The sequence below is a fragment of the Onychostruthus taczanowskii genome, unplaced genomic scaffold, assembly GCF_017590055.1.
Source record: "Onychostruthus taczanowskii isolate IOZ18803 unplaced genomic scaffold, ASM1759005v1 scaffold17, whole genome shotgun sequence".
Lineage (NCBI taxonomy): Eukaryota > Metazoa > Chordata > Aves > Passeriformes > Passeridae > Onychostruthus > Onychostruthus taczanowskii.
In genome coordinates this window covers 1602309-1625553 of record NW_024498906.1, presented here as the reverse complement: position 1 = coordinate 1625553, position 23245 = coordinate 1602309, and the positions used below count along the sequence as shown (strand labels likewise).

General features: G+C 41.6%; 1 protein-coding gene across 4 annotated transcripts in view; it reads left to right on the top strand.

Annotated features, from left to right (window-relative positions):
* The first annotated feature begins 103 nt into the window (after positions 1 to 103).
* The window catches only part of SH3KBP1 (SH3 domain containing kinase binding protein 1), a 211649-nt gene continuing 188507 nt past the window's right edge, over positions 104 to 23245 (top strand). For 2 of the 4 annotated variants that reach the window (XR_005952296.1, XM_041399855.1), the window contains exon 1: positions 104 to 471. Coding sequence is in view for 2 of the 4 variants with exons in the window: in XM_041399855.1 (XP_041255789.1) it covers positions 468 to 471 (4 nt within the window). In the remaining 2 variants the exon portion in view is untranslated. The remainder of the gene's footprint in view (positions 472 to 23245) is intronic. The other 2 variants (XM_041399857.1, XM_041399856.1) reach the window with 2 other exon arrangements.

Below are 23245 nucleotides of genomic sequence, written 5' to 3'. Positions count from 1 at the left end.
CGGAGCCGCCGCTCGCCCCGGCAGCAGCAGCGGCGGTCGCTGCCCGCGCTAGGGAGCCCCAGCCCCAGCCGCTCCCGCCCCGCGCCCCGCCGCGCTCACCGCCCGCCCCGCCCGCGGCTCGGCGGCACAGGCTCCTCCGGGCGCTTTCGCTCTGGGCTGCTTTTCCCGGCGGCAGCGGGGACCCAGGTGGCTGCAGGAGCTGAAGGCTGAGCCCCTTCTCTCGCCTGATTTCTGTATATTTCCTTTTTCTCACACACGCCGAGGGAGCGGCGGCGCAGGACGCAGGATGCAGCCCGGCTGCGGCGGGTGCTGAGCGCGGTGGCCGCCGGAGGAGGGAGCGGCTCTGTCAGCGCCTCCGCTCCGCGCGGCGGCGGCTCGGGCGGTCCCTCGCCCCCTTCCTCGCCGTGACCACCCGCCCCAAACTTTCAGCCTGTTGTCGCTGCCAGGCGAAGCCCAGCTCGACATAAATGGGTGAGTTCAGGCCACCGAGGTGGCTGTGCCGGGGGCCAGCTGGGGCTCCCGGCTTGCCTGTGGGGTGCATGTGCCGCTGTGGGCGGCGGGAGGGAGGTGGCCGCCACCGGCCTCCGCTCCACCGCCTCACGGCTTTTAACTTCTCCTCCCCTCCCCCGGCCGAGGCAATAATTATTTTCATGTGACAGGCGGAGAGGTCGGTGTTGGCGGCGGCGGGGCGACGGCCGGGTGCCCCTCGGGGCTGCCGCTGTGGGTGCTCCCGAGCGGGGCTGACGCGGTTACGAGCCCTCCCGAGCATCGGCTGCCCGGCCTCGCCGCCTTCGCGCCGGGCACGGCCCTCCCCGGGCACTCTGGGGTGTGGTGGTACCGGGCCGGGCCGGGCGCGCAGGTTGCGCTCCGAGGGCTGCGGCGGGGAGGGCTGCGCTGCCCGTCACTGCCCCGCACCGCCCCTCGCTGCCCCGCCGGGGCCGCTGCGCGGGGTCCTTGGAGCCGCGGCGCGGGGGGCGGCCGCGCTTCGGCTGCCGCTGCCCGTGAGGTGTCACCCGCGGACTTCGGGAAGAGGCTGCCCCTGGATGCCCGGCCCGGGCTGGGCAGCGCCCGTTACCTGTGCGGGGGGCAGGGAGGGACGATGGCGATGAATTGTCCCATTGTGCGGGCGAGGCGGCGGCAGCGGCGGTGCCAGTCGCGGGCTGAGCGATGCGCCCGGGGCATCGCTGGAGTGCGGCTCGCTCTGCCCAGCGCGGTGCCCGGCGGAAAATGACGGATAGGAGGGAACAAAAGAAGCGGCAGCTGTCTGTGGGCAGCCTTGGTGCGCACACCGGCCGGCACAGCAGCGAGCGGTGCTCCGAAACAGCGGCTCTTGGTGTCCCCAGGCCGCCCTGCCCGCTTCGCTCACGGCGGCGGAAATGCGGTCGGACTGTGGGGAAACCTAAGAGCAGCATCACCGAAACCACTGACTATAATGCGTGATGTGGGAGGACATTTTACACAGTTTCACCTGTTGTAGTGCGGTGACGTTGGGAATGTAGTAGGAAATAAATCGTCCCTTTGTTCTTTGAGAGATTAGTTTGCGGGGTGCTGTGGGAGCGATGCGCAGCTGCTCTACCTGTATGTTACCAGATTAGGCACAAGCTTTTTGCTATGGACTTTCAGCTAGCTCTCCCGCTCGGGCTGAGATGGGCTCATCGCTGTGCGGCTCCTTCGGCCCTATTGATCCGGCAGGCCGGCATCCCCGGCTGCCACAGTTAACTGGGGGCATCGCAGGAGCTCTGCTGGGGTCGGCTTGCCGGCTCACTGACACAGCTCTCAACTTCTGTCTTCTGTCACAACAGATAAGATTTTAAACGTAGTGTGGTATTGAGAGGTATTTTTGGTTTCTTATCCTCTTCCAATGCATTTATTTCTTACTAACTTTGTATTGTGATACAATAAAGCTTTTCTGATTTCAATTTGCTCCATAGTCCAAATATTAGCCTTCATGTTTCAAAAGATGTAGTAAAGCAATAAAGAACCAAAAAAGTAATTTGCACTGATAGAGCTCTAGGAAGGTTTTCAATACAGTAACTTGGTAGTAAAAGCCATCTTTTTTCTTTTTACCCACCCATCCCTGTCCTGGGCAGTGATCCTACACATCTGGCTTCTTTAAAGCTCATTTGGATGATGACTTTCCCAAATCATCATGATTAAGTCATACTTTGCTTTGCAAAATGGTAGTGGAGGAAGGTAGATATGATTTAATATTTGTTGATATCTTTAAATGAGAAGTGATTCTCATAGTTTGCAAACAAATAGAAAAATTGTGCAAGGAGGTGAAGATATGCATAGTATGAAAGTAAAATCTTTATAGAAGATATCAAATGAAAGCAGTTTTATTAAACACATTTTTAACATAGTTAGCATTTTTGTAAGGTATCTCAGATGCAGAATAGAATAGGTGAATTCTTTGTGTACTGTTCCTACTAGGAATTTATGTACTAATCCTACTCAGGATTCCTAATTTTTTTAAAGACTACTTGTAAGCCTTCTTATATTAACCATTTATATTTTCTCAGTGGCAGTGCAGAGTGTTTTAACCTTGTGCATGTGTATATATTTGGTGTATGTTATACATACCTGTATACTGAGATTCAGTGCTTCTTTACAGAACACAACCCAAACCTCACAAGAAATACCTTGTGTAATTGGTGTTTTATGAGCTCTTCTATGACATTATAGGCAGAGTACATTAAAATTAATTAATTTGCACTTGGAATGGACTTCTCAGGAGAGTTGAGTGAAATAATGGTGCTAGTTCTCTACAACATAAAAAGGCGGGAATAAGGCAGAGATCTTGAAGGTAATCATGGACACAATGAAACAAGCTTGGCCCCTCTCCTTAAATGTTTGAGAAACTGAGATGTGGTGTTTTGTGGGGACTTGTGTGTGGGAGAGGGTTGTTTGTTTGTTGTTGCTTTTGGGTTTGTTTTGTTCTGGTTTTGTTTTGAAACCACTTAGACGGTCAGGGAACTCAGTGTGGTCAGGCAACTCAGTCTCAACTGCAAGAGCCTGGGGTGTCCACATGTCAGACTGTCCTCCTGAAGCTGAAGGTGCAGAAAACAAAGTGGATGTGGGGAAACCTGGTTTTAAATGTACTGCTTATCAAATTTAGAAAAGGCAAGATTAGAAGTGTGATTCTAGATAGCAGTGTTTAACTGCCATCATCACAAAGCAGCTGTGCAGCTCCTTCTGTCAGTCGAGACACACTTCCCAACTTCTGCAGTAAATGAAGGAAAATCCTTTCTTCTGCTGGGCAGTCTTTGCTCACGTTCAAAGCACAGCCAGTTTAGTGCATTAAATGAGGTGTGGGTCCTGTATAATAACCTTGCAATGAAGCTGTGCAGCTGAAGCTTCATCACAATGCTTAAACACTTTCTTCATCAATACTTTTTCATCTGAATGTTTCTCAAGGTATTGTTAAAGCTCTGCTGTTTGGAAAGGGGAAGAGAGGAAGCGCTGCTTTTGTTTATGTGAAATCACATCGATCACCTCTGCTGCCACCACAGCTGGGAGTTTGGATCCAGAGAGAATCTTGTGCCCTTTGAACCAGTTAAATTACTTCCATGGCAGACAGCTGTTGTCTGCATGGTTTTACATGATTGCTTAAGAAAGGTGCTTTGCTGTGGAATACTGCAGCTAGTTTGTACACACTGAAGGAATATTACACCAAGAGGTAATACAATCGAAAGAATTCAGCCTAGATGAGTGTGATTATTCTGTACTAGTTGCAATCCCTTTTTCTGTTTTTACCTTTCTTAATTTTTTTTTTCATTTTCTAAATTCTTCTCTATCCACTGCCCTCAACTTTCCCCCTCCTGTGTTACTCTTTACACATTTCAGACTTGCTGCTTCCTTTGCCTTCCTCTCTCTTATCTCAGCATCAACAGAGGGAGTGCTCTGAGCACATTTCCTGCATGTGGGGCCAGGCTGACCTCCAGCACCAGGGCTGTGCCCCACCTAAACTTCTGCTTGGCCCCATGGTGACACCTGGAGAGTGCTCACTGCAGCAGGAGCCCTGGGGAGTGCACCTGGTGAGCTCTGGCAACCCTGCTCTCCCATCTAAAATGATGTATTTTTGGGGCCTGAGCTTAGCAGAAGTAGTACACAGAAGATGGTATGTGTGCTTGTGGTTGCCTTTCCAAAATGGTGGAGATATTGGAGCCTTTCAGTAAAATAGCTGTAAGATTTTTAAAATAGAAATAGTATTTGCCATTCTAGTCATCCTTGAAGGCAGTTGAACAGTTTCAGCTGAATAAGGAAAAGCAATAAGAAAGATGATTAGCATTACTTTTTTCACTAGGATTTCCTTTTTAAAATGAGTTTTAAGTAACTGTAAAGTGGCTTTATAGGAAAAAAATTTGTGTAAAAATCCTTCTCAACTTGTAAAAAGTCTTTATTCTCCTCATAGGGGGTGTTACTGATTTTAATTCTTTTGTGGTCCTTGGTAGGTTTGTTTCCACAAGAAGGCAGCTCCATTGGAGCTGTTCAGAATTGGGTGTCCAGTGGTTTGGTAGCATTATATAGCCTGTGAATGGCTTATGATCTGAGTTCCAGTGGAGTTTTCATAAACTGTAATAAAATATTTTCAGTAATAAAGTATACAATTTCTGTATAAAGTTTCATTTTAAAATGGCTGTTGTGAAGTTTTCTTTTCAAATCAAGAGATAATGACATTCCTGTCATAAAAGGTTGTCAGAGCTGCCTTCTATATGGATCAAGACAGGGGTTGGAAATAAAGAAATATAAAATATGTAAATATGTGTGTATATGTAAAAGATTCTGAAAATAATTAATGATTATGGCCTCTCTTCTGCTTGCTCCTTTGCAGTAGCTCTTCCTTCCTCAGGCTCTCCATTAGAGTTGGTTTTTTAAATTAATTGTTGCTTTTAACTCAGGAAGTGTGATAAAGAACATAATACTTAAAATAGATGGTTTCTTAAAAGAACAGAATTGCTGCTTGTTTTTGTGCTAATCAGAGATTCATATGTAGAAAATTACAATAGAGCTGCCAGAAAAGGGGTTTTTTTGACTGCCTGGGTTTAAGGAAGCAATGTAATGAGCATGTAACAATAACAATGTAATGTAATAAAACACTTTATTGAGAAGCAGTTTTGTTTTGATATGAATGCTGAGTGCATACATATTTTTCTTTAAACTGCTACTAATGTAATACATACAATTTATCAAAACAATATGCTATTATATACAATATATACAATTTATCTCTGATGTCATTAAGACTGTTTATTTTGTAATTGTTATCCACTGGATGTTAGATGGTGTTTTAAGAACACTGGTGGTATATCACGACTTGTATAGGAGATCAGTGTTGGCCTTGTAGTTAATGCAGTGACTCCTTCCCTGCTTATAGGGGAAGGGTTGCATGTGTTAGGAGGAGAAAAAGGAGAGCTTGGAAATGTGAAATGAGCAGCTGAAATTTCAGGTCTGATGTGTTAGAGGTCACTGACTGACGTGCTGCAAGCAGGTTAGCCCCGATGAGATCAAAGGAGTGAAAACAGCTGCAGAGATGGTATCTGTTGTTTTGCTCTGATCCTGCTGGTACAGAGCAAGCTTATAAAAAAGATGATGGATTTTGTATGGTTCCTATCTGTGTGGTTTTTAAAATCCTGGATCACGGAGCGGCTGTTTTCCCTTGATGCAAAAGCAGGAAGTAGCTGCAGGCCATATCTACATTCTGTACACTGAGGAATGATGAAAGAATATATTAGGGGGAGGGGAATGATAGAGGAGGTGAATATCAAGATTCAGTAATTCAGCTAATGTAAAAGTAATTGCTGGCAGTCTGCTTCACGCTGAGAGGAAACACAATAAAAGCTTGAAGTCCCTATGTGTGAGAGAATATGCAAATACTGCAGTTCAGTAGTCGTGGGTTGTATTATCAAATGAAGTTTTCTTTCCCCTCCTTTTTATTATTAATAACTGAGAAGCATCAGTAGAAAGCAACTCTTGAGAATGCAGTGGTAAATCCACATAAAAGCTGTGTGGTGAGATGACTGTTGCAAGGCCTTGGCTATGCTTTGTTCCTAACATAACTTTGCCTTAGAGAATGGAGCATCCTGGAGGACAGGCAGTGAAAGGGGAAAGGATGTCTTTGTTCCCAGTCTTACAGCAGTTTGTACTACAGTTGGAGCATTGCTGAGAATTTTTGCTTCTGATTTAGTATGAAGAATTGACTAGAGATGTGGATCAGAAATTATGTCTGTGCTGAAAAAGAATTCTCTTTAGCAACAAATATAATGTATTATAGAAAGCCGAGCATTTATACAAGAAAAATATCCCTAACTTCTGATTAATCTGTAGTGTGTGAGTATAAAGAGATGTCTTTTGAACTCTGCCTTTGAATTTCATTAGAAGTATTGTACAGAAGGAAAAAGTTCCTCTTTATCTCATTCTCTGTCTTTCATACTGTGCAGCTAAATCACTTCTGACAATTGAAACTCGCTCACACCAAAACCATTGTAAGTCTATTCATTTATTTGAAGATCAAAGTCAGCATTGGTGCACAAATCCCTGGGGAACTAATGCTTTTTTGGAACTGTCAATATAGATTCATTGCATGTGTTGCAAGTCAAGGCCCAGTTAGACTAGATCTAGATCTTTAAAGGTCCCTCCCAGCCCAAAGTATTCAAAATGATCTATCAATATTTAATTAGCTTTCAGTGGTCACACTGATTGTATTTAAAAATTAAGTGGTTTATGTCCCACATGTAATTTGTATTAATGAATTTGTGACTTACCTTAAAAAAACCCAAGTCACCTAATACAAGCAAACAAACAAAAAAAACACACCCCTGCAAAATAGGAATATTCACAACATTTTGTGTTCTCTACTTGTAATTTCTAGGAACTTGCTTGTTACCTTAAAAAGCAACAGATTGGTACTTTTTATTGATAACGAGGTCTCAAACACATGCAAAAGTCACTTCAGGGTGTTCTCTTGCTTGTTTTGAGTTGGTTTTGTGGCAAGAAGTTCTTGGAGGTCAGTGCAGCTGCTGGTGCTGTATGGACTACTTGTGTCAGCCTGGCTCTCTTTGAATGTAGCCCTGTCTTTCCCCATGAGCTGGATTTATAAAGGTTTTCATTAAAGGTAGCAGCAGTATCAGAATATAAGTGTACACATAAAGAACTTTTCATTTTTGAGCCAATTGTTAAGCCATTCTTTGAGAACTTTCATGTCAGGTTTAAGTTAAGTATGTTCTCTATCTGTGGTTGCTGATTCATCCTCACCACTGGCAAAAAACCATTTTTCATACTCTGGTAACTTGGCAGAGTTGATTTTTTTTCCTGATAGGCTTGTGCAGCATTGAGAATTTTCTGTCCTTGTGACAGATATAAAACTGGCAAGCAGCAAGACCTCAGCTTAATTTTTCAGTGTTTTTCTCATTCCTGCTGTTCTTTCAGTGAGGTCTCACTGAGCTCTTATTGAGCTGTTAGTGCTCCTCTATTTCCTACTGTCAAAGGGCACGCCAGATTCCAAACTGTGCCCAGAAAAAGATGCCTTTATTTAGAGGTTTTGTTATGGCAAGGTTTAAAAAATTTCTTTGCTGTTGAATTTGGCCCACTTATAAAAAGGTGTTTTAGCTTTGGCCTTGTGTTTCCAAATGTAGGGATTAGCAGCTTGCTTTGGAAGAGTGGTGATGCTTCTTTATAAACAGTATTTAAATGTTGATGAAGATTGACTACTGCAGTACTTTTCTTTTTTGTTATTAGTTTCTTATGAACACTTCTTTATTGTCATAAACAGCTTTATGGAAAAATATCCTATCAAAACATTTCATTCTAGACAAGAGCACCTTAATTTCCCATGAAATAGCCCAGTACTATAGTTCATTGAAACTGCAGAACTGCCATTTTCATTGAATTCCACTATCCAACTTTTCTGCATAAATGATCACATTGCAGAAACCCTCAAAATCTTGCATAAGGCAGCCAGAATACCTCAAACAACTAAAAAAAAAAAAATTTCTAACCCTAGAGGAACCTGACTTGGTTCCCATCAGACTTTAAATGGCTGGGTGAAAGGAAGAAATGGAGAAATGAGTGCAGAGGGTGAGAGCCTTCCAGTAAAGGCTGAGTTTGAGAGCCTTGAATGCACAATCCAGCAGTTTGTGACAGTGGGAATTCCTGAACACCTGAGAGTGAGCAGCAGTGCTTCCAGTCCTGCTAGCAGGGAAAAAAAAATCTCAACATCGTAGTGAGAAATGCTTGCAACTTCACTCCTTAATAACATAAAAAAATTAAATTAATCCCAGGAAAGTAAAAAAAGTGTCTACAAATTTATAAATCCTCAGTACACTAAGGATTTTTTGATGGCATGTGCTACACCTTATTATTTGATTTTAACTTTTGTTCAGAGAAACATCAGGGTCCCAACAGTTGTGGAGAACACTAGCTTGAAAGCTTACAAACTTTTATTTTTTTATATCTGTAATTTTAGATTTCATGTGGGAAAGAAAAGGTTAATCACTATGCAATCTTGATATCTAGATTTGGTTCAGACTTCAAAATTGATATTGAAGAGAAACAGTTAAACGTCTTCAAGTAGTAGATTTGAAGTTTGATACACTTTTGTGCTTTTGTTGCATTTGTTTAATGCAAATGGTAACATTTAAGTTTTATCTCATTTTAAGGTTCTAAACTATTTGCTGAACTGAGCTGATCATGTCACTATTCAGTTGTTAATCTCAGTCTGATACGAGATTACTTTTAATCTTGATTCATTGGTAATTGTTGTATCCTTAACATTGGAAATATGTTCTTTGTGGCTGTTTTTGTTAGTGACTTGAACAACAAAGTTAATTTTCCAGGCGACAAAAAACTGAGTATTTTGTGGATTTTGTTGGCTTTTAACAAGTTAACTTATAGATTTGTCCAGCTCCTCAGTTGCTTCTTTCTCTGTAAGTCTGGTAGATCACAGAGGGTCAAGTTTATCTATCTGTATAGAACTGCTCCAACATCATAGAGGTAGCATGTGGTTAATCAAGGGATTTGTGTGTCTAGTTAATCCAGGCTAGTTAACTAGGCTGCTATTTTATTGATGGGAGGTTTGCTTAATAAGCAAAATCCTTCCCTGATTTCTTCCTTGCTTGACTAAATGTGTGATGAAAAGAGATTTATTCCTGAACAGCTAACTAATTTGTACAAGATCAGCTCTTTCTGTTGCAAGAAACAACCTATCAACTGGGAGAGAAATCTTCCTGCTGCTGTTGCTGTTATCTTTGGTTATAATTGTTTTTAATGTTCATCTTCCTGGACAACTGTTATTTTCTCCTCCTTCCAGTGATCTTTTTTAAAATGGGAAGAATCTTTATTTTCTTTGAAAATTACTACAAAAGGCCCTTGTATCTGCTGATTGTTTCATTCATCAAATACCTTTATTCAGCTTCATTTGAAAATAGTAGAAATACACTTGTCAGTTTTCCTTTGACCACTGAGGTCAGTTTGAGTGGTCTTTGTTCTGTCAGCTCATGCCACCCTTCAGAATTGCTCACTTTGGTTTGCATTAACCATGCTACTTATTTTAAAGGCTATGATTTCTGTGTATGAAGCAGCTATAAACAGTGATTTTGATTAGCTGACATCTCAATTATCTGACTGTGGTTTGTGGAAGGTTAAGATAAGATACCTTCTAGTTCATGATGAACTATTTTCTGACAATTCAAAATTGTCTGCACTGGTTCTGGAGTCATGAGACATCTATTAATATGCATTCCTCTGCAGTGTATTTGATAGTTTGTTCACAGTTGTGGAGAAAACATTCTTGTTTGTTCCTGTGTGTTTCTCATTCCTTCACCTCATTCTGTCAGAAAGCAGTTGCACCTCTTCTCATCACTTACAGAAGTACAGAAGTATATGTATGCTTCTTTCCCTTTGTAAGTTGTGTTGTCTTGCTGCTTTGGGTTCATGTGTTGTGGTGGTGTTGGATTGTTGGGGTGGTTTTTTTTTAGTTTCTTAAATAAATCTACATTACAGTTTCTCATCTGTTTCTCAGGAAAGATGCTCTTCAGCCTTGTTTGATTTTTTGGTTTTTCTTTTGTCTGTTCACATACCTGATGCTCTGTCATCCCATCTTTTCATATGCACTTCCTTCAAATTCATCTTTCCTTCTTTGACCTGTCTTTCAAATGTATTGCTTCCTTTTTAGAAAGCTTTCTTATGTATTTCACTTAAAGAGTCTCAAAAAAAAAATCCCTAAATTAAGATGCAAAGATATACAGAACTCTGAAGGCAATTTGGTGTACAATACAGCACAATTGTAGGTGATCCTTTATGCATTTTATTTGAAATTAGGGATAGAAGAAACCTTTGGCTGGAATTCCATAAATATGATTTCAGAAAGGAAAGTCTTTTAGAGACTATTGCTTTAATCTGCAAAGTTTTTTCAGAGTTGAAATTGGTACCCTGGAATAATGCTGAGATGTGTGTTGCATACTGTGTTTTGCCAGTCACATTTTTTGATATTTTCTGATGGAAGAGTGGTGCCTATGGTATGTGGAGTAAAACAGGTTGTGGAAGTTGGCAAAGCCAAATACTGAAATTCCAATTGTTTTGGTGGTGGTGGTTTTTTTTATTTATTTTATTTTATTTTTTTTTTAATTTGGAGAACTTTAAAGCAGGATGTTGTTATTTTAAGTAGAATTTCAGTTCCTGTCTGTTCAAGTCTGTCAATGTCTCTTTTAAACCAAAACCAAGGAGCTGATGTAAATGCAGCCTTGTAGGCAGAGAAATCGAATGTAAGAAACACTCTTTGCCTCTCCAGACCCTCTGAAATCTACAATTAGTTTTGACTTCTGATTTCCTTAACTCTAAGAGCTTGTACCACTCGAAAGCAGGAAAGGTCATTAGAAGATTCTTTAAGGGGATGGAGTCCAGGAAACTTTTTCTTAGATGGAAAAGTAGAGCTTTCTCCTTAGCCTTGGAAGAAATGCTCAAGGTACAAAACATTCAGTGACCACCTTATTCCTGTCCTCTCTAGTTCTCTTGGTTTCCTGTTTCAGCCTGCCTGTTGCCTCCTGGATGCTGTAGAGAGATTCTGTGCCAGCACCTGAGGAAGTTCTATTTGTCTTGAGGAGAATCTGTCCTGTTGTTGCTTCCTTGGCCACACACTTTGTTCTGTTCCAGACAGTACCAGTGTTGGTTACTGGGGGTGGATGAGAGGAGGAGGTTGTCAGAAGAAAAACTGCTTATAGAACAATAGGGTTTATTGCCTCTGTTTGTTTCCTTGGGTTCCACAAAGCCCTATGCTGCTGCTTTCTCCCCCTTTCCCTCCATCCTCAATGCAGCAATGGGTTCTTCTGTGTAAATGCTGACTGTTGTTTGTGCTTTCACTCTGTGTGCAGCTCGGCTGAGCATTCCCATTCAACCAGCCCAGGGTGGCTCAGATTCCCTTTTGGAACAAGGCTATCATCAGGTCACAAGCTGTTCTGGCTCACAATGAAAGCCAGGGATAAGCTTTCAGATGTACTTCCTTGGCTTGCATTAGGTTTTGCTTTCAGGATTGTTCTTCTGAGGAGGAGCTCCGTGTAGTGTCTCCCTTTTGAAGGTTTGTTCTCATCGTAAGAGTTAAAGAGGATCACTTGGAAGGAAGAGAGCATTTTTTCAGGTGGAGGAGACTTCTTGAGACTTTTAACCTGCTACCAGAGGTACCTGTTCAAAGAGCTGTGTCTTCTACTTGTAGCATAATCTCTGCTTTCTGAAAGGCTTTTCCTTATTCAATATCAAGAGAATTTCTCAAAGAGAAAATAAAACTGAAAAATGTTAATGCAAGTGCCTCATTGCCCAGGCTTACGATGGACACATGGCATTTTGAAAAGCACCATTAAAACAAAACATACCAGCTAATGCCTCTGATGTGGATTTTTGTTCATAAAAGAAAAAAAAAAAGTTAGTTTGTGAATTCCATTTATTGTGACATCCAAAAAAACATTACCTGCAGAAACTGATTTAAGCTTAGAAAACAGAGGCATTAAAGATACCATCAAAACTTATTACTCTAGAATTGCATCCTGAAGTCTAAAATTGGAATTTGAAAGTTTTTTGATGCACAGAAGATGACACATGTTATCTGATATAATAGTGAAATTTATTTGCCCGAGGATTGTCTGGAACTTGTGAATTCATATATGCAGTAATTTCTAAAGCAGCATTTTTTTTTCAGTCCTATTTTTCTTACCACAGTTTGAAGGAGAATAAAAGAATCTGATGTTAAAAGAGAAGATGCTAAGATCATGAGCAGTAGTTTGATGGGATTTCTTTATTAATCAAGAAAATATTATATTGATAGGTTTTAAAGGTGTTCTTTTAACCACATGTCCTTTCTCCAAATATTCCCACCCTACCTTCCATTGGTGCTCACATAATTGAGGAAGTTTGGTGTTTTTAACACCCTAGGTGGCTTTTTTTCAGTGTGGTGTAGAGGTTTAGTGGAGATGGCTTGATGCTGGTATGTAAACGTTGTATTGGACCATAGTGATGAAATGCAGATTTCCCATCATCTGAGCTCTTGTACTTGTGTCTTTGAGCCCCGTACACACACACAGAAGATACAGCTCCTGTAATGCCCAATAGTCCATTGCATATGAAAGCACAGTAGTTGTGCCCTTTAATTTCACTTATAAATTATGAAACTGCTGAGAAGTTCCAAGCTGGGCCTGACCTTCCTCTGAATGTGAAGTTCTGTAGCTTGAAATGCTTGGAGTTATATAAGAAGTTATAAAGAAAAAAGCTGATTATTTCTTCTCTCCATCCAGCCCAGCTTCTTGCTGTTGTGCAGTGCACGTCTTTGTGACAGTTTAAAATGCATCGGTTAAAACACAGGACTGGTTTGTAGTCCTAGCATTTGACAGGTGGAATCAGAAAAGTTGCTGCTGGGGTAAATATTTTGCAACTGCTGTCTTAAAAATGATAGAATTCCATTAAACTGAAGGAAAACAACATAACTTTGAAATTGTTATAAGACACCGTGTTTGTCTGCAGCTGGCATCACACAGCAAAAGACTCAGACTGTAGCATAGTCTGAGGATTTTGGCTATATCAGGCTACTGCTGCCAGCAATCTCTTCTTGCAGAAATTGCCACTTCCAAAAGCAAGAATACCTCAACAGGATGTATCTGTGCACCACTTTTCAGTCTGGTTACTTAATGTAGCACCATTTTTATGAGCACTTCCAGCAAATGTGGCTAAGATGCAGAGGAGTATGTTGTATCTCCCCATCCTCCTCCTGTGCAAAAGGGTTGCTACTTTTGGCAAAGACGTGTGGTGATAGTAACAGCTTAGGCATCTAGTGAAATCCTCCAAGCTCCTCTGAGATCATATTCATAACTACATTCATGCTTCTCATCTGATGTTAATGAGGTGGATGTTGCTGGTTTAGAAGCTCAGAGTTTTAACAAATGCCATGCATTGCACAATATGAAGACTGGGAATCATTTGTTGATCACAATCTCTGCTCATCTTTCTGAGGGTTAAATGATGCCACATCACCTTTGAAAAGATGGTTATTCCTTGTCTTTTTGATTTTTTATTAATTTTCTTTCCGCCTCAGTATCATCCATTGGCATCTATAAGTGTTATGAAAGCAACTTGGGGACTAGAATACTGGCCTGGTACTTCTGAGTAATTTAATGCAGCACTTACTTTCATGGCATCAGCTTTTCTTTCCTGTTTACTTTATATGGTGATACATTAATTTGGTAGCAGTTCTCATGAATCTAGCCAAGTGGTAGTTGTATAAATAGTTCTGTATTTAGCTGTAATTTTTCTCCTTTTGGTCCTGAAGAAGTAACTCATATCCTTCCTATATCCTCTTAGTTGTCTGAGAATGAGATTTAGAAACTGCAAGAGTAGAGAAGCATTACTAACAAGTTTATATGAACGTATAGTTTGTCAAATGGGACTTATTTGTCTTTTTTAACCTTAAGTACTCTTTTTCTTTTCTGTTTTTCTGAGCAATGGGTATAATAATTTACACTCTTCAGAACTTTGAATTATTTTTATGGATATTGGAGAAAGCGGGAACTCATATTTAAGATGATGATGTGAAATGTTTTCCTCTGAATCTAATGTCTTCCACTTCTTCTGAATAGGTCCTTGTGTGCATTAGTTTCTGAGGGGAAGAGCAATTCCAAAGGTGAATGGTTCTCAAGACAATTTTGGCTCTGAAAAATACTGTATTTCTTTGTTACAGGTTAACACAATGCACTTGTCTGCAAACTTGACAATGTGAATTTAAAGTATGTTTGTTTGTGCATGCTATGTGCAGTGGGAACATCTGCTGTAGTTGAGAGGCACTCTGGTTGATAGAACCAATGGATTACAGTAAAATTAGTGTCTTTCAGTAGCAAAAATTTGATTTGAGTAGTTTGTTGTCCAAGGCAGAAGGACCATTTTGCCCGCAGGAAAAGATCAATTAATTAATGGAATAAAAGTGCTTCCTCTGACTGACAGCCACATGAATGCCAAAGAGTATCTATGCAATCTCAGTTTTTCTAAACAGTTAGGAGACTCATCCCAATCAAATCTAACATGTATTGTTGGATCCAAAGTGGTATTAAGGGGGAATATAGATGTAACTGCTGCTACCTAGAACTACCACAGTGATCTTTCCTTGCTTACTCCAGTTACATGTGCATGGTTTCTGGTGTTCAGATGTGCTTTGGCATATTGCATAAAAAGTTTGTACCAGAGATACAGTGTGACACTATAAATTCACTTAGATGCAACTACTATGATAGGCTGGAAAAAAAAATAAAATGCATAGTGGGTCTTAGAAATACTTAACCTGAAGCTGTTCACCACAGACTTGCTATGAGATGTGTATTTTATGTGAAAAGGCCCCATGTAAACACAAAAATACAAACACACTGACTTGCTGTTGTTCTTTACCTGACTGTAAATGTGAGATTTTTCCGATGGATTGTGGTCATACCAAGTGGCTTAGCTGGAATATAAAATATTTCTTGTCCTACTGGGTGCTTTCCACTCAAAAAACTGTGTGTTTGTTTGTTTTAAAAACTGGAACCAAGCATACTCTTTGAAAAACAGAAAACTAGCTCTCTTCTTTTCTTGGAGGACAGCTCAGGTGTTCTGTCAGCTGGAGTGGCTTCAGCTCTGCTGCTGCCCAGAGAAGAGTCACATCAGGACAGTGCCAGGCCAGGCGTTCACTGTCCTCCAGATTTAGGACTTGGTTGGGGCCCTCTGACACCTCCTCTGTTCCTGTGCCTGTGTGTGATTGTGAATTCACACCACAGAGCTTCCCCTCAAGTGCTCCCCATCTGTCCTGAGTGCTCTGGCTGCCTGTGGTGTCCCCAGGTGCACACTGGCTGAGGATTTGTGGCTGCAACAAGAAAAGGACCCTGGGCAATCTGATTTAGGTGGCCCCTTCTGTGGCTGCTCTGCCCTTTGAGGAGTGATGCAGTGAAGGTGCTGTTCTGGGACTGTGACCTTTAGCTCCCCCCCCATTGTTTGCAAAGAGGAAATAGGAAAATATAATGTAAACTGAAGGCTGTTGTCTAAGTGGAGGAGTTGCTGTTTATCATGTAGCACAGATCTAACATCTTGAAGATTAAATAGTACTGCTTCTCCTTCTGATATTGATTTTTCCTTCCCCTACAGCTTTTCTTTTTGAAATGAAATCCTTGAAAATAATTTTAGCAGGGAGTATTATTCCTGATAGTGTTGCAAAAGAAAAACATTAAAAATTGAGCAAAGTTTGGAATTAATTTTTCAAGGAAATTATGGATCTTTCTTGCAATCTAGTAGATACAAAATGTTGAAGTTATTTTTTTGTGCCACAGACATGCTACAAAACTAACAACTCAAGCTTTCTTAAAAATCCTAGTTGTTATTTACATTTAAGCTGTAAAGTTAGAGGTATATTGGTATTTAACCAATTTTTTTATGAGGCATTTCCGTTTTGGTAGAATGATGACTCCAGGGCCTCAGTGTTCAGTGACTCACTCCTTCATCTCATATTATAAAATGTATGACATTGAGAGAGTTGAGCCTTTATAAACTATAGATTATTTTATTCTCTGGTAGAAGAGTCACATCAGATTTAATATGAATCTGTTTTCCTACTCTTCTCTCAATCCCATGTATACCACAGCAGCCCTCATGTGACTGGCCTGCCAGCTGCTCAGTCTTCTTAGAGTGGAGAAAACAGTGGCCTTGTAGGTCATAATTGATCTTCAGACCTTCTGGCCCTCCAGGTCTTGTTTAGGAAACCAGCATTATTGAATGTAATGTAGTTTGGGTTTTGGTTGGTTTTTTTTTGTTGTAGGCTTTTCTTTCCCCACGGTTTTTTTTGTTTCCTCCCTCCCTCCCTCCCTCCCTGGTCTAATAAAAGGTATTGATTTTTTCTCTCTTGGTGGTTCCTAATATTTCACTAAGAGTTTTATTGCAACCTGTCATATAGCAAAAAAAAAAAAAAGTGAGTTTTTTTAAAGTATGCCCATAAGCTCTGAAAGTGTGCTAGGCTCACCAGTTTGTACCCACGTGTCTTAGATAGAACAGCACATTTGAAAAAGACCTTGTCTGTTAAGTGGAGGCAGATGGAATTCAATGGTCAGATTTTTAACCTGTTATAAGATATTATCTTCATGCAAAAGTGTGATGTACTCTCTTCTGAGGAAATGTAATTTGAGCTTTAACTGAAAGCTTGAATGCAGAATATTTGCAGGTAGTCTGTCTCGTTTCTGTTCTGGTTTTTTTGGGTAAGCCAATGCAACAAGAGTGTTTATCCTTCACATGGAGCTGAGTGACTTAGAAATGCGAAAACATAAAGCTTACAGCTCTTAACTCCTTGACTGCCATGTCTAACTGGATTTACTCACTTTAATGTCGACGTTTGGGTGTGAAACCAGACTGCTGCAGAAGGTGGTGCTGCCATATGGATGCTGTTACTTGGGTGGAATAGTGCCAAAGAGGTTAATAACATTTCCATTGTGCCTACATGCTTCAGATGTCACAAGAAACTGATTTAATAACATAGTTTTTGTTGCACAGTAGCAAATCTCTGTTTCTTTTCTTTATAATTTCTTGCTTGGAAAGGCACTGTACAATAACTGAAAATAAAACAAACAGAAGACATTTCTGTCTTCAAGTATTGGTAGCATTATTAAAGAAATTCTGACTAGATCAGTTTAAGAGATTAGATTTTACTTGAAATTTAAAATGTGGCAAGGCAACAAACTAAACAGTAAGAAAAATATTCATAATTATCAACAAAATAATTTCACCTGTATGTGCAAGACTAATTTGTGGAATGAATGAATGAATGGTAGGACCAGTTAAACTTTTAATCAACAGGTTTTTTTCTAGATATGCTTTTTAAACATACAGCTGTTAGATTACATTTCAGTGCCTGGTTCATATCATTAGCAATTCAAATTGTGTATTTTAAATCCAAACTACTAAGCATTAAATTAAAAAAATCTTTGTCCCTGACATTGCAGTAATGAGTTGTACTGTGCCAGTCTCCAGCAGGGCTCTTAATAACTAGCTTTGATTCTATTTCATGAGTTTTTATGTTGCAATTTGGATTGATGCTGATATAAGACTAGGAATAGCTGATTTTGTTGGCATGAGAATAAATGTTCTCCTTGTAGATCAAAATAACTTGAATAGCTTTTGATATTTGATTTCATTCCTAATGTACAAAATGCCTTTTTCTAACAGAAAGAGTAGCTAGAGTTTGCTGGCTGGGGCAGGTTTGACTTTCAGGCATCATGAGGTACAATAATTTGAAGAAAATTTCTCTAAAAAGAGAAACCAGATCTTCCTGTCCCAGTTTTGCCATTTTATTTTTCTCTTGGCTTAAAATGGATTTGAGTTTTGGCTGTTAATGCAACAATCTGTTTACCTTGGCAGAGCTGGGCCTAAGACCAACCTTTGTTGGTTAACAAATAACATTAATTTGGGCTCACTGTCCAAGGAGTGTTTTCTCACATCATGAATCATTGTGCAAACTGGGACACAGTTTTAGTCCAGTTCCTGAGGAGAAATCTAGCACAGCACTTCAGGAATCAGGTATGTTGTACTTACAGATGTGAAGCACAACTCTGATCTGCTTTTTTGTAACAAACCTGGATCAGTGCTGTCTCTAATATCAATCCAGCTTCCATGAAGACTAAGTTTCACCTCAAAAGAAACAAAAAATATTAAGTTTGACTGGCTGGCAGAATGAATTTTTTCAAAGCACAGTTTGAGAGGTGCTGTGATTTAGTATGCTTTAAAAAATGAGTTTGATTTAAAAACTGCAACTGCAAGAACCTATAAATTGTAGAGCACTTTTAGCTGTCATGTGCTCTTTAAACTTCAGTGCTGTAACAAATGAGGATTTTGAGTGATCTCAGAAGTAACTTCCCATCAGTTTGTCACAATTCTGCACGTTTGTTAGGTGTACTCTTATTTGTCTTTCCAAACTGCGCTTTTGGTTTCCTTTGAAGAGTTTATAAACATCTTGATTGTGTGGTCTTACTTTGGTGACTCATATATCTCTGACTGCTTACACACACTTATGTTACAGTAATCAAATTCTCTGAGAGGAGGCAGCTTTTAAAAATATTTATATGTGTTTTTTAATAAGTGGAAACTTTTATAGACAGAGAAAAGCCTGAACAGTGAAGGGTTGGGGTTTTCTGTTTGTTTAAACAAACTTTCTGTAAAACAAAAGTGATTGAACAGCTGCTGTCTGTACGTGAATTAGTGCAAACTTCAGGGAGTTAACTCCAGTGCCTCTGGCCTACCCAAGCCACTGTAGAGTCAGGTCAACAGCCTCATTCCACCTTTCGGTGCCTCAGCTTAAGAGAGAGAACATAATTAATAAGAAAACTGTCATTAATCATGTCATTTTTGCAGCCTTCTTAAGGGAAAGCTGCAAGAACAGCAACAGATCCTAGAACTCTTGAAAAATATGGGACTTACAGAGTGGGAGAGTTGTTTGTCTTCCTTCATTAAGTCTTGCTGCAGTCTGAATGTTGAGGAGTGTTTGAAGAATCAGTAGTTGGAGCCAGCCTGAATCCCTGCTGCATTGTCATCTCCCCCTTACAGCTCTCTACCCACCTCCTAGCTGCTTAGGAAGAGCAAGGCAGTATGTAATTGCACTCATTGCAAAATCAGAATAGGATTTTAAAGTTTCCTAGGTAGGGAGGAGAGATGACTTGACACTCACAAAAAGCTTTGAGTCCTGAAAGCAAGTACATCCTTGCAGGCTGCTTAAAAATGAAGATACAGGACCTTGCTTTCAAAAGATCTTTCCTGGGGTTCAATCAAACTGGAAATACCCTGCTGAATAGTCTAAATTTTGCTTTTTCTGAGCCACAGTCCTGTTGTGTTCTGTGGAGATAAAAATTTTCATTGATGTGTGTACCTTGCTGCCACTGCTTGAATCCAGTAGTCTTTGCAGTAGTCTTTGGAGAGCTATTGTGTAAATATAACTTCTGATCCAAATGCACTGGTTGGTCTGGGGTAAACTGTATGTATGTATATGTGTGTATATGTGTGTATGTATTGTTTTTTACATATACACACATCACATATATATGGATAATATTGATGCTAATTTAGGGACTGTAGTTCATATATTAGAAATATGTGTAAAAATTTGTTAGTTGGCTGAACTCAGAGGGTTGGGCTTTCCAGATCTTCCGGTCTCTGAGGTTTCAAGAGCCCAAACCCACAACTTTCCTGAATGAAGGGCAGATGGAGTCTGTGCCTCTGGGGGTGCGTTTAGAGACTCCCAGAATGGCAAGCCTGAAAACCTGAAGTTTATAATTTCTGATGCTAGGAGGAAGGCTTCTGCTCCACCTCAAGTTCTGCAATTAAAGAACAGATTCAATGCTTTTGTAGGTGATGGGAGTCTGGGTGCTCAGTCCAGTGAAGCACCCAAGCTGGTAAATCTGAGCCATGCAAAAGCACCAGGAGAAAGTGGGAAGTGGTAACAGTAGGGAAATCCATTCTGTGAGTGTTGGAGGCTCCCATCCTCCTATCTGCTGACCTGACCTGAACTCTAGAGAGGCTTGTTGCCTGCCAGGATCTGGAACACTGTGGTAAGACTGCCAAAGCTTGTCTGGCTTCACACTACTACTCCTGCTGCTCTCCCATGTAGGTTTCAATGATACCACCTGAAGGGATCTGAAATTATCAGCTATGACTGTATGGTTCTGGGGTGATGACCAGTAGTGTGGGAGCCTGGGTGGATTCTCCTGGATCCTTTGGGTGAGAGCAAAGTGCATTAGGATGAGTGGAGAGATCCTCCATCCTAAGCTTACCCCCCTAAGCTGGTTGCATAGTTGCTGTCAGCAACAGAATTCTGGTTTTATGATCATGAGGGTCTTTTTGAGAATTGCTTGGAAAAGATGGGATTTACCTGACTAAGGGAAAAGCATCTCTGCTAACTATCATATGAGCAATCGGTGGACCAGGTTGGCAAAAAAAAAAAAAGTGTTACAAACAATGGAGACCTTGTAATCAGAAAAATCAGGACTGATGGGAGCCTTTCCCAAGCATACCCATATAAACAAGGAAGTGCTTTTCAGCATTACAGGGAAAACTGCTGCTCTTTCTGGGAAGTCAGCACAGCTGGTTGCCTCTCTGAAATGTCTGTGTTCTCGTGCAGACAGCATGGAATGCAAAGAGGAATTACATGGCTGCATGCAGTTTCAGAGTTATGATTTCATTGGGATTGTGAAGATACAAGAGGATAGCTCATATTCAATCACCCTGATATCTACTGGAGGGATAGTGGAGCTTGTTTATGTGCTGGGTTGGGTGTGAGCAGTTCAGGAGGTTTCTGGTGTGTATTGTCTACTGGATCTCATACCTGCAAACAATGAACTGTTTGGGGCTCTGAAGGCTGAGGGCAGCCCTGGTGGCATTGACTGGGAGATGATAAAGATCAGGATCCAGAGAGGAGGAGGGGATAGGCAGAAAGCACGGTTGCAACCGCAGACTTGAAGAGGAAAGACTTTGGCCTGTTCAGGACTCTGAAACCAGTAGAAAAGTCCAGGGCAAGGTAAACCTTCCCTCAGTGGAAGAGAATCAGGTTAGGGAATATTTAAACAAACTGGTCACGTGCAAAGCCATGGCCCTGGTGTGGTATGTCCTGAGGGAGCTAACTGATATTGGGAGATCCCTCTTGATGGTCTTCAAAAAGTCACTGTGATTAGGAGAGTTTCATTAAAGCAGGAGAATGTACCTCCTGCTTTCAGGAAGAGCAAGAAGCCTCCTTTTTTTTTGCTGAAAACTGCAGGCTGGTCAGCCCCATGTGAACCATTGGAAGATGATGGAAGAAATAATCCTGGAGGCCATTACTGAACATATGAAGGACAAGAAGCTGGTGGGAGTAGCCAGTGTGGATTTGTGAAAGGGAAGTGATGTCTGAACAATCTGTTAGTCTTTACCATAAGATCACTGACTTGGTGGAGTGAATGTTGTTTGTGTTGACTTCAGCAAAGCTTTTGTCACTGTTTGCCATCACTTGCCAAACTGATGAGGTGCAGCAGAGGTGAGTGGGAAATCCTGTGTGAAATGCCAGACCCAAAGGGCAGCAGGAGCTCCAGCTGCAGGCTGGTCCCTGGCAGTGGTGCCTCAGGGGTGGGACATGGGGCTGATGCTGCTCAGTGTGTGCACCGATGAGCAGGAGGACAGGGCAGAGAGGAGTCTGAGCAAGCTGGCAGGTGCTGCAAAACCAGCAAGTGTTTGAGTGCCCAGAGGGTTGTGCTGCCAGGTGTAGAGGCCTCAAGAGGCTGGAGAAGCGGGCTGAGAGGATCCCTGCTGATCAGAGGGAAATGCCAAGTGCTGCAGCTGGAGAGGAATAACCCCAGGCAGGAGTACAGGCTGTGCCTGGGTGTGTGGAAGCAGCTTTGTGGAGAAAGGCCCAGGGATCCTGGTGGGCATGAAGCAGAGCATGAGGCAGCAGCATGTGCTTGTGGCAGGGGCAGCTGCTGGCTGCCTGGGCTGTTTTAGGCAGAGTGCTGTGAGCAGGAGAATCCTTCTCCCCTTCTCCTTCCTGGTGAGGCATGTGTGGAATTGTGTGTCCAGTTCTGGGTTCTCAGGTGCAAGAGAGAGACGGAGAGAGTGGAATGAGTCCTGTGCAGGGCCATGAAGGTGGTTGAGGGACTGAAGCCTGTGACATGTGGGGAGAGTCTGAAAGAGATGGGACTGTTCAGTCTGGAGAAGAGAAGGCTCAGGCTGATCTTATTGATGCGTCTGAAAGCATTTCTAATCTTAAGGGTGATCAAATACCAGAATTTCCATCCTTTGAGATATTCAAAATTTGTCTGCGCAGGGCTCTGAGCAATCTGTGCTTTAGCTGTTTCTGCATTGAATAAGGGGATTGGTCTACAGAGGTGCCTTCCAACCTCAAAAACTGTGATTTAGGCAGTGGTTAGTGATTTGTATTGCACGTGCAAGCTGATGATAAATGAAGTACCACCGGGGGTTGTCCTGGAACTTCTTTGGTTTAACATCTTTATCAAATACTGGAGAAGGCAATGGAGTGCACTCTCCTCATATCTGATTTCTACCAAATTGGTGGAACAGTTCATGTGTTAAAGAGTGAAGGGACCTGAATCTAGAAGAGCTCTGATTGTCCAGCTTGGAGAAGAGAATTTGGGTGGTTCTAATAGCAGCCTTACAAAGTTTACAACTAGGTTATCAAGAAGATGCAGTTATTGGCCTGCAGTGGATGGTGGGGCAATGAGACCTCTGGGTGAAAACAGATGCAAGAAAGGCTCCAATAGACTGAAGAGAGAAAATCTTTTTCCCAGTCAAGCCGTGGAGCAGATTCCACTGCATGCCCTACCTGCCTCTGTAGGAGGAGGTTGGAGGATTTCAAGACCCATGTGGGCAAAGCCCTGAGTAACCTGGTTTGACCTCGCAGCTGGTCCTGCTTTGAACAGAAAGCTGAACTAGAGATGTGAAGTCCTCTCAGCCTGAATGACTCTGATTTTTCAGCTAAGTTTCACTGATAAATTTTTCATGTTCTGTTTTCCTGTCAGCTTACAATGTGTGGTGCCAGTCTTTCTCTTTTGCTGTTCATTATGTAGTTCAGCAGGCCTCTTGTAAACTGGTTTTACAATGGTTTTTGACTTCACAGATGAAGTAATAGAGGAATATTATAAGCCATAAACTTGTGGCTGGTATATATCCAAAAGTCAGAACACTGCTTTAGCTATGACTTGCAGGCTCTGGAGGAGGGATGGAGATATTCAGCATT